This window comes from Sceloporus occidentalis, unplaced genomic scaffold, assembly GCF_023333645.1.
Source record: "Sceloporus occidentalis isolate IW3139 unplaced genomic scaffold, rSceOcc1.0.p SCAF_6, whole genome shotgun sequence".
NCBI classification, from domain to species: Eukaryota; Metazoa; Chordata; class Lepidosauria; order Squamata; family Phrynosomatidae; genus Sceloporus; species Sceloporus occidentalis.
This window is the reverse complement of record NW_028316986.1, coordinates 55590457-55604267: the sequence shown is the minus strand read 5'-3', so window position 1 is coordinate 55604267 and position 13811 is coordinate 55590457. Positions and strand designations below refer to the sequence as shown.

Here is a 13811-nt window from a genome sequence, read left to right as displayed (position 1 = left end):
CTCCCCCACCCTAGTTTAGTAGTAACAGCTTTGATGCCATTCTCTGTCATTCTCAGTCTTTTCTGGAGGCCTAATGTTTTCATCAATAAGGTAATGACACTTTAAACTAGTTAAACAATATCCATCTATTAGTGTTGGTGGTCATGAATTAACTTAGCAGTTTCTAATTATGCTGGCTATTTACTGTAATAAATGAAATGAGCAGTTTCTAAGATGTAACATCAAATTAATTTTTAGGCTCGCCTTAGATATCAAGGCTAACTGAGCTCAGTATCATCTATGTCCTGAATCCACTTCATTATGCACTTCTATATAACTTTTCCTGGGGATATTATGTGCACCTGAAACAAGGGGACAAAATAGTCTAGAATAGGCTAAACATTGTAGGTACTGGGTCTCTAATTTCAAATGGATGTGACAAATCAGAGGACCTGGATGTTGCCGGCACCCACAAAATCCTTTGCCAAGAGCCTTGAAGTTAGGCTTATTTGAAGTCTTATTTCAAATGGACTTTTCTCAACTACTCTTTGAATTCCTAATTGTGTTTAGGTGGAGAACTTCATTTTCTTCAGATTGGAGGGACTTGTGATGACGTTGATGAAGCTGATATACTTGTGGATGCATCTCTCACTAAAGTGGCAGAACAGTTAACGGAAGGCACAAAGCCTTTATCTAACCCTTCCAGTCCAGGAATTACAGGTAGATATCTAATGTTAGGCCAGTTATTTTTCTCTGAGTCTTTTTTCATGATATGTGTTGCAATGGGCCAAAATGAAACAAAAGGAGCTGCCAAAAGCCACTCCCACCCTAATTGGCTCGGGACTGCGGCACCACACGCTATGGTCCCGAGGGCACTTTCTGTTGCAGTCTCAAATAGGCTGCAGAAAGAAGCAGGAAATATCCTGGTGCAGCTTCAGCATGGTTTGGGGGTGTGCATTGTCTAACTGCCATGTCCCTCAACCATGTGGAAGGCACATTTTTGCCCATCTGTTATGGGCCTATATGTGATTAAAGCAAAGATCTTTTTATTTTGCGTATGTGAACACTACATGTTTGAAGTTAGACAAACTATTTATATGTTTATATATTTTGCAACATTTCTGTTTTGCCTTTCTTTTGCAAATAATAGTGAATCACGTTTGTGTCTTCCGCTTTTATAAAACTAACTTCAGAAGTCAGGATTTTTAAAATGTAGAGAGCACAGAATTGTACTAAAATAGTCATAATTTTAAGGAGCTATTTTGTTTTTGTTGAGTCACTCTTCTTTTCCATTTAAAACATAGGAGTTGATCTTCTGGTGGACCAGCCATTTTCCCTTGAAACATTGACATCTTTAGTGGAGCTTACCCGATTTGAAACTTTGACGCCACGATTTTCTGCCACAGTTCCTCCATGCTGGGTTGAGGTCCAACAAGAACAGCAGCAAAGGCGGCATCCACAGCACTTGCACCAGCAGCATCATGGAGATGCAGCTCAGCATACTCGGACTTGGAAATTACAAACAGATAGGTAAAAGAAAATATGATAGAACATCATATGAAACAAAAGATTCCGTCATTTATTTGAGTGGTGGATCTCCCTGCTACTGCGATGCAGAGGTGACATTCACTGGAAGAGGGCTTCTTATTTTGAGATAGGTTTCCAGTTACACCTCATCTAGAAGTTCCAGAGGGAAGAAATTGAGTGACATAGTTAAAGTGTTCCTTGGGTTTATATTTAAAATGCTATAAAGTTCCATATAAAAGAATAACAGTGGCTTCAAATACACATGAAAGTGCAATATATCTCAAATAGTTACTATAGTCTTTTGATATTAGGATTCAAATTAGGATTTAAAAACATGTCATATTTCAAGTATAGGACTCAACCTTTTCTTGCTATTTTGAAACAGTTGTATGTACAAAAGTGAGTTAGGTCTGCTTATTTCAGTTTTGTAAATTGTGGGTATCTAATTGCCTCTCTCTCTCTCTCTCTCTCTCTCTTTCCCTCTCTCACCCCCACTTTTTTAGCAACAGCTGGGATGAACATGTCTTTGAACTGGTTTTACCAAAAGCCTGTATGGTTGGACATGTAGATTTCAAATTTGTTCTGAACTCAAATATCACAAACATTCCACAAATTCAAGTGACTTTATTGAAAAATAAAGCTCCAGGCTTAGGGAAGGTCAATGGTAAGCTGACTGTGGTGAATGCCTTGCTAAAATCCTTATTGTTTAAGTATTTAAAGACAAATTAGTTAGAAGTCTAGCAGTGAGTGAGCTGAATGTTTTGAAGCTGTCAGAGTAATGCATTAAATAAAAATTTCTGTCTCCTATTTTAAAACATTAGTTTCTAAATTTAAAACTAAGTTTAATTGTTTATAATGGAAATACAGTGCGGCCGCGTCATACATGGGTGCACTATATGCAGCTTCCTGCTTATGCGGAAGCCACATGACAGTGTAAACAATGACGCGCGCACCTATGGCACATGCGCCGCCACGTGCACATGCCCCCATTGTTTCTTATGGGTTGTGAGCATATGCGGATTTTCCCTTACACGGGGGGGAGGGGTCCGGAACGGATCCCTCGCGTAAGGGGAGCCCACTGTAATTTGTTCCAGGATATTCTCTAAAATGTAACATTGATTTACTTCACCTGTTATTTCTGGAATAACGTGGTGGTTCAAACTTTTGTGATAAGCAACTTGAGAGCACCATTTGTCCTCACATTTGAAAAGGATCAGTTTCCAGTTGTATAGATAGGTCTTTTTGCCGTTGTTATGACAAAACAGAGGAGTGGTTAAACATTTTACCCTTGGAATCCCGTTTTATATCTATATATTGACTTTGCTCCCTCTCCAACTTGACGTTGTATATGAATAGAAATATTTTTTGTATTTAAGTAAATTTGATATTTAACTCAACACGTATAAATTTTACTCAAATTAAGGTTAGGGAAGAGAAGGGAGAGAAGGAATCAGGACCTGCAAGTCTCATACATACCCTTGAGTAACTCACCCCAGGTCCTACCCCCGCCATTTGACAACCACTGCAGTAGAGCAGATGCTGATGTAATGTTGTTGCTGCTCTGAATGTTATTTTATATTTTATTATCTTCTCATTATTTTGCAGTGATCCATTTTTTCCTAATTTTTTCAAATGTGTCAGCTTGTCATGGTTTATACCTTTCATCCTCAGCGCCATTTACATATGCTGAAACTGAAAAACTAGAAGACTTTAGCAAATAATGAAGTATTGCAGTGGCCTGACAAGTAGCACTTAACAGGCTTTACCTTTACAAATAATTGATATCAGGGAAGCAGGCACTTGAAGTTACACATATGCTTATGTGTCTCCTTTCTGATCTTCAAAGAGATCAAAGAAAAATTGAGCAACATATGCAGCAATTGTTTTAACACAGCCAAATGTGAACTAACCATTGTCTGTGTAGGAGAGAAAGGGGGAATGGGCTGTAACTGGAGGCAGCAGTAGCCAGAGATAGCTCTTGAATATTTATTACTGAATGTTGTACTTCTACTAAAAATTTGATGGTGGAGTTGAAGGAGGCTGATGGCTTTAATTCTTGGGAATTTCTTGTGTCCAGGAATTGGAAATGTTTTCCAACACTGAATGCCTTTCAAAGTACAATACCTTGTGGTATAATATAGCCTAGACATTTTTGCCTTGAGCCTGGTCCCATGAAACTCTCAACATAATATCAGACATTCTCAGCAATCATGATCTTACCCTTCTTCAAAGTCAGTGGTTCCCAACCTTTGGTCCTCCAGACATTTTGGACTTTAGCTCCCATAATTCCTTATTGTTGACCAAGTTGACTGGGGTTTCTGGTATCTTGAATCCAAAACAAATGGGAGGACCAGAGGTTTGGAACCACTGCTCTAAGTAGAGAAGGAATAAGAAAGTGAATAGCATGGCAAAAAGATCAAGATGAGGGGTAGATTTTGCCTGCTTTTGTTTTGGCGTCATACACCATTGGCTTCAGACTCACCCAAACATGTGGCCCCCAACAGATTGCCTCCAAGGGAATGTGACTCTCAGCAGAAAAAAAAAGTTGCCCATTCTTGGTATAGTATTATAAGTTTAGTTGTATGTTGTTTTTTTATATAGATTCAGTATTTATAATAGCTTATAAACAAATTGTGGAGTAGAAATTATATTCCAAAAGAGATTCAGAGTTGAATCAAGATTAGTTGATTAATTTTGAAGACAAATTATAGCTATATCATTGTTTCCCCAATGCACTTGATTCTACAGAAGCAGCTGTAGACAGGCAGATATCTTTTCCTCTGTCACCAGCTCATCATGTTGAAATGGAAAGGAATGGAAAACCAGGGTTGGATGATTTGAATGAAGAAATGCAAAACATTGATGTAGAAGATTCACAGTGTGAGTTACATTGAAATACAGCATTCTTTACCACATGCAGATACAGATGATCAAAACTTGCAGGCTTTATAGGTAGTTCTGCTGCATTATAATTTGTATTGTGTTCAATAAACCTTTGCTGTTTTAATCTCTTAGTAATTCTCTTGATGTGCTTTATGCATTCTGCTAACCAAATTGATAACTAAATACTGATTGTTGCTCAAACTACTTGCATAAAAATGCCAGTTAAAAGAATCTTCACGACATTGGGCCAAAGGTGACTACACAACAAAATAAGAAAAGTCCTTATAATTCTTCTGGGAAATCAAAAGTCTTCCAAAATGGAAAGGTTTTAACCATTTCTTTAAAAAGTGAGGCAGGAAAGGCAGAGTGCCACTGCTAAGTTTTTTCCCTTATTTTTTTCATGAGTCTTTGGAATAAAGGAAAATACCCTGAGATACAACTTGACTAGGATATATCTTATTCTATCAGAAATGTTCTGAAAGCACTCGGCAACAACAACCAAGCAGTGGAAGTGCATTTGTATGCATATCTGAGGCCCTGGTCATATTGTAACACAGGCCTGAAAAATTGAGGATCATAATTTTTTTTAAATGTATGCTGGTTTATAGGAGTTTGGCATTCTAAATCCATCATGTTCAGTCTTTATACAATTTGCTTTGACATTACTATGTTGTAATATGTCACTGAATAAAATGATCTTACAAATAATTATTCTGCAAAGAATAAGGAAGGGATTAAAGTCTCCTAATATACAGTTGGTCCTCTGTATCCACAGATAACTTCATTCACCGACACAAGCATCCATGGCTTGAAAATATTCAAAAAATATATAAATTCCAAAAAACAAATCTAGATTTTGCCATTCTCTGTGAGACTTCAGGAACAGTCCACAACACTTGACAGCAGGATCCTGAAAAGGGACATCATTTTACTATGCCTTTGTATTTAATGGGACTTGAGCAGCCATGGATTTTGGTTTCAACATGGGGTCCTGGAACTAAACCCCAGTGGATACCAAGAGTCCACTGTATTTTCACAGAAGTCCATTCAAAAGCACTAAAAGAAATCTCACTGAAACATCACCTTCCACATTTAATCAAAGCTGAACAACAACTGAATTGATAAATATATTAACATTCAGCATCCAAAAATACATTGAAAACAGCTACAATATTGAAAAAAAATTTCATTACTGGCCTGTGTAATCTTACAGGTATTGGATATGATAGATACTAAAATGTCATACAAACAGGTAACCTGGGGAAAGCATAATATTCCTCCCTGAAAATCTATAAGCAATCCATATGTTACATTTTTCATAATTAATCGTGATAGGAAAAAACTTGCAATGAATTCGGATACTGAATTATTACGAGATTTTTAAAATTCCTTCATGTTTTTACCCCCTGTATTTTGCACATATCTGGAAGTTTGCAATTCTACTAAATAAAGTCACTACAGTGACTTTATTTAGGTTTGGTCATTGTTCCCCAGGTATCATCTATTCCAATTGAATCTGAAATTGGGGAACAAGCAGTTTATTCTTTATCGGATTAGTTAAAAATTAGAATATCTTATAACAGAACATCTTTGTCTCCTGTTGTATATGAACCAAATCAGTACTTCATTAATAATTTAATGTCATTGACCATTTTGATGAAATTGTATATCCTTTTGAATGTGTTGTTAAATGGATAATTGCATTCACTTTGCTTTTTTTAAAAGGTCTTCGGCTGTGTCCCTTCTTAGAAGATCATAAAGAAGATATCCTGTGTGGTCCTGTATGGTTGGCAACTGGCCTTGATCTATCTGGGCATGCTGGCATGTTGACTCTAACAAGTCCAAAGCTTGTTAAAGGTAAAACTTGAAAAACCTTAGAAAAGAAAGAATGAAAGTAAAGTTACAAATCTGATTTCTTCAGATGACTCTTATAATCCAAGACTAAAATCTCTTTATAAAAAGTTGAGTTTAGGAGGGAAGTGTTGATACCAATTTAAAGTATGGTTGTGAAATAAATGTTTAATGTTTGTTAAATAAAGTAACAGTACATTTTTCTTATATTTGAATCTGTTCTCTTCATGTAGGTATGGCAGGTGGCAAATACCGTTCGTTTTTAATTCATGTGAAGGCAGTGACTGAGAGAGGAACAGAAGAGATCTGCAATGGTGGAATCTGGCCTGTTGTAAGGATACCATCTCTAAAACCTCAGAATAGCAAGGGCCATTCACTTGCCTCACTTCTGGCAAAAGTTGCAGCAGGCAAGGTATTTAAATAACCTATAGAGAAATAATGCTTAAGATGCTCTTGCTGCTCAGCTGCAGAAATCCCTTCTGTTAGCACTGAAGGGCCAACTGTGTAAATATAATTGTACATTAGAAATCATCTGGAAGAGTAAAAAATTTTCGTCTTCAAATGCTCCTTCATTTTGTTGCTGTAAGGACTCACACTAAGTCACGTCTGTAGAAGAAACAGTTGACATTTTTGTATGTCATGTTAAATCCTATTTTAACATGATGTGAACAGGTCTCAAGCAGCATGCGAGGATTCGTTTGAAAGCTTTTAGTTTTGCTTTTGCAAATTGCAGTGTTGTGCAGATAAATTGACATTACTTGGTAGTTAACATTAGTTAACATTAGTTATGGTTAGTTTGAAAGCCAGCTTGGTGTAGAGGTTTGAGTGTTGGACTATGACTCTGGAGAATAGGGTTCAAATCCCTGGTCAGTCATGACCCTGGACAAGGCACGCTATCTTGACCTCAAGAGGATGGCAATGGTAAACCTCCTCTTAAGAAACCTGCTAAGATAATTCCATGATAGGATAGCTTTAGGGTCACCATAAATCAAAAACAAATTGAAGGCACAACAACCTTGAAAACAACTTCAGTGCCAGTTACTTGGCTTCTTTAAACCATGGATACCATATCTTGGGGTCTGAAGGGTGTTACAAACTCTGCTTAGTCAAAAATGTAAAGAAAACTTGCATCTTTCTGGAAGAATAGGAGCAGGCATGGAACTTTAAGGCTTATAGCAGTTCATTCTTGCTTATTCATATTTTTGTGACAGGTGAACCACAGGCATGGTGTTTGGTATTTCAAAACATTGTAATCTTGGCTATGATGGTCTTAGTCAGATTGGTAGTCCATCTTAATGTTCATGGGATAGTGATAATTTCATCATCACATAATGTTGTTGTTGTTGTTGTTGTTGTTGTTGTTTGCTTTCAAGTTGTTTCTGGCTTATGGTGACCCTAAGACAAACCTAATTTTATTGGCAAGTATGTCAGGGTGAGTTTGCTGTTGCCATCCTCTGAGGCTGAAAGAGTGTGACTTGCCCAACACACAGCCAGGATGGGATTCAAACTCTGGTCTCCAGAGTCTGATAGTCCAACACTCAGACCCCTACGCCATGATGGGTTATGCAAAAATTAATTCATATTTTTCTAAAACTTATAGCAGACCTTCTTTAAAAGAAACAACAACCTAAATAAAATACAACAGGCTGAACTATTTTGCTTTCTCACAATTAGCTTCCTTTATTCATACAGCAGAAGTTCACACAGTACAGTAGATTTGCATATTGAGTGCAGTAAATGCATTAAAACCTTGTGCGATGAATGCTTCATATTACGATTTATATAAAATGACTCCTTGAATAGAGTATAAAGTATGACCTAGTTGAATAATTGACATTTTTATAAAAAATCCATTTCTATCTAGGGTGATTGAAAATATTAGCTTGGGAACAAGCAAAGTATTTTTTTTAAAATAAATGAGTTTATTCTTTGCAGGACAAATCATCCAGTAAAACAGAAGTCAGCAATTCATCACGGAAAGCTGACAATCTCCGTGGATGTGACTTGCTTCAAGAAGTCTCAGTAACTATTAGAAGATTTAAAAAAACATCTGTTTCAAAAGAAAGGTTGGCTTGATATATCTGTGACGGTTTACTTCTTAAATATGTGTCAACTCTCAAAGAAAGTTGAAAACTAATGTATAAGGCAAATTTACTTCAATTCTCTCATTAGTAAACTAGCTCAGATTATAACATCCAATAAGGGATGACTGAAAAAGTCAGAGCCTAACTACATTTTATGTAAACAGAAAACATTTTTACCCACCTCTTGTAATATTTTAAATGTGGCACGATTAAAATTAGAGCAGCTGGTTGAGAAAATGGAGAAATTTCAGAAAATAAGGCACTTTCCTTTCTTGCAGATATGAGTTCTTGTCTTGCTCTCTCTCCCTTTGCTGTTTGGATTGTACACATCCTGACTTGTCTAGTCAGGAAACCTCTCTGCACTATCTCATCAATAGTCTATTTTTCTGTGCCAAAAGCAGCTTTCTTTTTTAAGCTTGAGAAGTGAAGTACAGCGTGGGGCTTCTGTGAAAGCAGCTAATGAGAGAGTGGAACTAAAAAAGGTCATAATTCCTTTCTTGATAGGGAGACTTGTGCATTGTAATATTAAAAAGCTGCATTCTTGTTGGCATTTCTCTTCATTATTTAACTTTCTTCCTTTTCATTTTTTTTTCTGGTAGAGTTCAGCGGTGTGCTATGTTACAGTTTTCAGAATTCCATGAAAGACTTCTTAACACACTCTGCAAAAAGTCAGAAGATGCAGTTGTCACAGAGCACGCTCAGAGTCTTGTATTAGATATCCTATGTTGGCTGGCAGGAGTTCACTCCAATGGACTAGGCAGGTAAAAGAACTTTAGTGTTGCCTGTTGTAAGAAAATACAATTGATTTTAAAGGTCATGGCTTGAAAATCTATTCTTGGCATTTTTCAGTTCAAAAGAAGCTAATGAGAGCTTGCTATCAAAAACAAGGATGTGTCTCTTCGATATAGTACGTGTTTGCTTCTTTGAAGCAGGACGAAGTATAGCACACAAATGTGCCCGATTTCTAGCTCTTTGCATAAGGTTGGTAACAATATGATCTGTTTCCATACTTTCTCTATGTCAATTAAATTGATCTGTCTTAGAATTTCCTAATTAACATACTGGACCAGTATGGTATTGTACTTTGAGCACTGGGCTATGAGTCTAGAGACGCCGGTTCAAATCCCTATTCAGTCATGGAATTCCACTTGGTGATCTTGAGCAAGTCACACTTTCTCAGCCACAGAGGAAAGCAAAGCTAAACTCTGTCTGAACAAATCTTTCCCAGAAAACCACATAATAGGCTCGCTTTAGGTTCACCATAACTCAAACAATGGGAAGGCACAAAAAAATAATGCTGGGAAATATTGTCTTTCTAGAGAAAATCAGGGTATCAGAATACAGTCCTAAATATTGCTCTAACATATGTGCCATTTAGTACATTGGGGCTTACTGACAGATAAATAGGCATTTTTACAGCAGCTTAATTATGATTACGAAGAAGAGGCTCTTCTATTTTTCACAAGGCATATCTGTTTAATAAACTCCATAGACACAAGTAGACACTGACAGTCTTTAATCCTATGGTCTCTTGTGTCTAACCACCTTCGCTCCTCAGTCAAATTTTGAAAACCCTCTGTAAGTCATTACTTCAGGCCTCTGCATGCAAGAACCATTTGTCATTTCCTCTGTAACCTGCTGGATGTAGATGGAAAGGAGGAATGAAAAAGAGATTTCCAAGGAAGAAATGCAATGAGCTTGCCTTCTTTTTTCTTGGGTTTCTTGGGTCATGCACCATGACAGAAAAAAAAGATTGTCCATCCTTGCCCTAAAATAAAAGAGGGGAAAGTGTGATCTGCAAGCCTCATGCAATTTCTCAGTGCCTCCCTCCCCCAGCATCCCCAGGTGTTTTTCTTTGTTTGTTTTGTTTAATAATAATAATAATAATTATTATTATTTATTTATATCCCACCCTTCTACAAAATGCAATCAGGACAGCTTACAAAGATTTTAAAAAATACAATCCAAAACCCTCAATCCCCCCCCCCCCTTAAAATACTGTTTTGTTTTTTGTTTTAGTGCTAAAGTGCCCATACCTTCTGGGGCATGAAAGGGGCCGTTTTGTTCTTTTGTCCCTCTTGGACTGTTTTAGGCCCATGAGAGGACTTTTTTTTTTTAAGAAATAGGAAGTAAAGTAGCTTCCAGGTTGATTTTAAAAATGCCTCTCCTGAGCTGAAAAGGGCCCCAGGGACCCAAAAACATGGCAAAATTAACCACCGTCAGGGTATGGGGAAACATTTTTGTCATTTTTTAAAATGTTAAAGAAAGTATTATTATTATTATTATTATTATTATTATTAACCTTTATAAAGTGCTGTAAATTTACACATGATTGTTGGGTTGGAGCATGTTAGGAGGAAGGAATGCAATCCCCCAAGCCCTGACATTTTGCCATAGAATGTTGTCTTCTTTGAAAGCTGTATTGTTTGCTAAAGCAAAATCATAAAATGAAATTTATAATGTATCTTTATAGCAATGGGAAGTTTGAGCCAAGTCAACAAGGATTTAGTTCAGTTCTTCTGAAGGCTTTGCTTGGCAATATGTCCTATTTACCTGCAGCTGCAACTGGAGGTAAGCTTTGTTGTTTGATCTTGTACAAACATTGTTTTTGTTTTTGTTGTTTTGGATCATAACTTGTCTTGTATGCTTAGTCTTTGCACGTAATTCCTTATCTCTGTTACTTTTTCTCCTGTACCTTTTCTTCTACTTTATGATACTTTGTTCCAGTCCTTCTGTTGTATCATCTTAATGCTAATTTTGGGTGCCACTTGTTTATAGTTGAAATATAACTTTTACCTCAATGTTTGTTATAACTCATAGAATGCTCTAAATCTGTACACTAGTATGTGTAGGCTTACTAAAGGTTACTAAGGCCCCATACCGACAGGCCAAAATAAAGCTGCTTCGGGTCACTTTGGAGGTATGCTGTTTAAATGATGCATATGTCCTAAGAATCCGGAAGCTGCATCAAAGCCACGATCCAGACCTAAAAGCTTTTTAGTTTATCAGCAAATGGTCTGTGACCAGTTAAAACAAAATGTGTGGCTGCTTACATGTGTAATCTATTGGTTTTCTTTTCCTAGGATCTGTGTATTGGTATTTTGTATTGCTGAATTACGTAAAGGATGAAGATTTAGCTGGCTGCAGTACAGCTTGTGCATCCTTGCTGACTGCAGTGTCTAGACAGTTACAGGACCGATTAACACCTATGGAAGCATTACTACAAACAAGGTAGTAGAAGTATATATACCACATTCATACACAATGTGAATCATGATTCATGCTTAAAAGAAATGGTATGCCACGACATCTGATTGTTCTGATGTATAATCTACACTTTGACCAAAGAAATCTCTAATTGCATATTGCCTAGCATTCAATCAGCCTAGAACTCATCTCTTGGGGAAGGCATGGAAACAAATATATGCGGGCTGTGGCTTAAATAGCTACAGCAGTCCCAAACAAGGCACAGAGGAATGAATGACTTAAAGTGCTTATTGTCCACATCAGTGATAAATCATTTCTGCACAAAGGCAGAAAAACCAATCTTCTAATAGACCACATTACCGCACTACGCTCTTAAAGTGTTGGTATTCTACTACAACTTTTCTGGTTGCCTCCTGTTGCATTCTGAGGCTTGTAGTTCAGTGGGGCCTAAGAGCTCTCTGGCTGAGAATTTTAAATGCCCCTCCTTAAACTGCAAATCCCAGAATGCAACAGGAGGCAGCCAGAGCAGTTAAAGTGGAATAGCAGTGCTATAAGAGTATAGTGTTGTAATCTAGTAAATTCTGCCAGAGCCAGTAAATTTAAAGTGAAAGTCCAGTAGGCCTCACTACATGATAAAATCTTACATATATTTATTCAATTGTATGAATGTCTCCTAAGTTGTTTTGCTACAAAAAAAAAATCTCCCTCTTATGGTCCTTCTCCGTGTCATAAGATGCAAGAGGGACTTTCTTAACATCATTTCTGAGCTTACTGTGATCCTGATCTTTAATGTCCTTGATGTCTTCCCTACATATAAATATTTGCAAGTTCAAGAATGCCTCAGTAAACAAAGCATCTGAGAAAGAAGCTTCTTTTTACAAATAATAATAATAATAGTAATAATAATAATAATAATAATAATAATAATAATAATTTATATTCTGCCCAATCACGAAGAATCAGGGTGGGTTACAATAGTAAATAAAATACCTAACAATTAACAATAACAATAATAATAACATAACAAATGACAATAGCAATAAATAGCAAGCAAATAATGACAACAATACAAAGACCAACGAAAAAATGTATGGCAATTAACATAGCAAATCAAAACTACAAAATACAAGGTCTTTTTATGCCCTCCAACCTTTCCTCTTTTCTGTCTAGCTGGGGCTTTTTAAGATTAGCAGCATTGATTGTGAGAGTGGTGAAGGAGAAACACAAACTTTCAGTGTCAATTTCCAATATCATGTTTGCAGTGAAGCTTGAGCTGGGAAAGAATTGACTTCAGTCTAGCTGATCATACTGTGTGCCTGCCTAGAACAGGCAAAGTAAACAGCAGATGCCCCCAGAAACCTTTCCTGAAATTGTTTGAACCAGAGAAAAGGAGAGAGATCAGGTAAGCCTGACTCACTCGTTTTCTCAGATGTGTTAAAAAGGCTAAATCTACATGTTTGGCCACCAAAATGGAAATCATTAGGAAAATGGAGGCTCGTTAAAAAAGAAAAATAATCTCTGGATGTATTTTGGAAGTGGCCTTCAAGTGGTCTCTGAATAGGTTCAAAAAGTTTTTGTTTACCTATGCAAGTCTTACCTCACTAGATAGTTTCCTTTCATGTGTCGATATTGTTAGTTTTGAATAAAAAGTTTGTCAAAACATATTGAACTACTAATCTTTTTCATGGTGTAAGAACATATCAGTATTCTTTCTATGTTCTTTCTGTCTCTCGTACCAGGGTTTCTGTTAAAGAAGTAATACCCAGGAAAACATTTCCTTTTTAAATGAAGTATACCTGTACACATTATGAGATGGATTACATTAGAACTAGTGTGGTTTTAACAATATTTTAAAATGAAGCATTTTCCATCTTTGAGGTGTATATAAATTCCTGCATTTTGTATAGTGGGTACTTGGTATCCACAGGGGATCCATTCCAGATACCCACGTGGTTACCAAAATCCATGGCTGCACCACCATTGCGGTCAATAAGAGTTTGTCACCCCGGCCCACCTGAAGCCTGCCTCACTGCTGTCATCACAGTGGATGGCAAAGGGTTGCCTCTTCCTCCTCTTTGCCCCCACTACTTCCTGCCTCTCCTCCTCCTCGCCCCACCGCCTCCTGTCTCTCTTCCTCCTCCTCCTCTTCCTCTTTGCCCCCGCCACCTCCTGCCTCTCCTCCTCTTCCTCCTCGTCTTCCCCACCTCCTGCTCCTTCTCTGCCTCCCCCCCATGCAGGCTTGCAATCCATGGATGCTCAAATCCATGGATGGCAATTTCA

General features: G+C 37.2%; 1 protein-coding gene across 1 annotated transcript in view; it reads left to right on the top strand.

The window, feature by feature from the left end:
• The window catches only part of BIRC6 (baculoviral IAP repeat containing 6), a 241574-nt gene that overhangs the window by 49593 nt on the left and 178170 nt on the right, over nt 1-13811 (top strand). Inside the window, exons 11-21 of the mRNA XM_089529449.1 lie at nt 550-699; nt 1284-1509; nt 2010-2170; nt 4255-4386; nt 6115-6246; nt 6474-6652; nt 8176-8306; nt 8924-9085; nt 9174-9305; nt 10798-10895; nt 11408-11555. Of these exons, the coding sequence (XP_089385575.1) occupies nt 550-699; nt 1284-1509; nt 2010-2170; nt 4255-4386; nt 6115-6246; nt 6474-6652; nt 8176-8306; nt 8924-9085; nt 9174-9305; nt 10798-10895; nt 11408-11555 (1651 nt within the window). The remainder of the gene's footprint in view (nt 1-549; nt 700-1283; nt 1510-2009; nt 2171-4254; nt 4387-6114; nt 6247-6473; nt 6653-8175; nt 8307-8923; nt 9086-9173; nt 9306-10797; nt 10896-11407; nt 11556-13811) is intronic.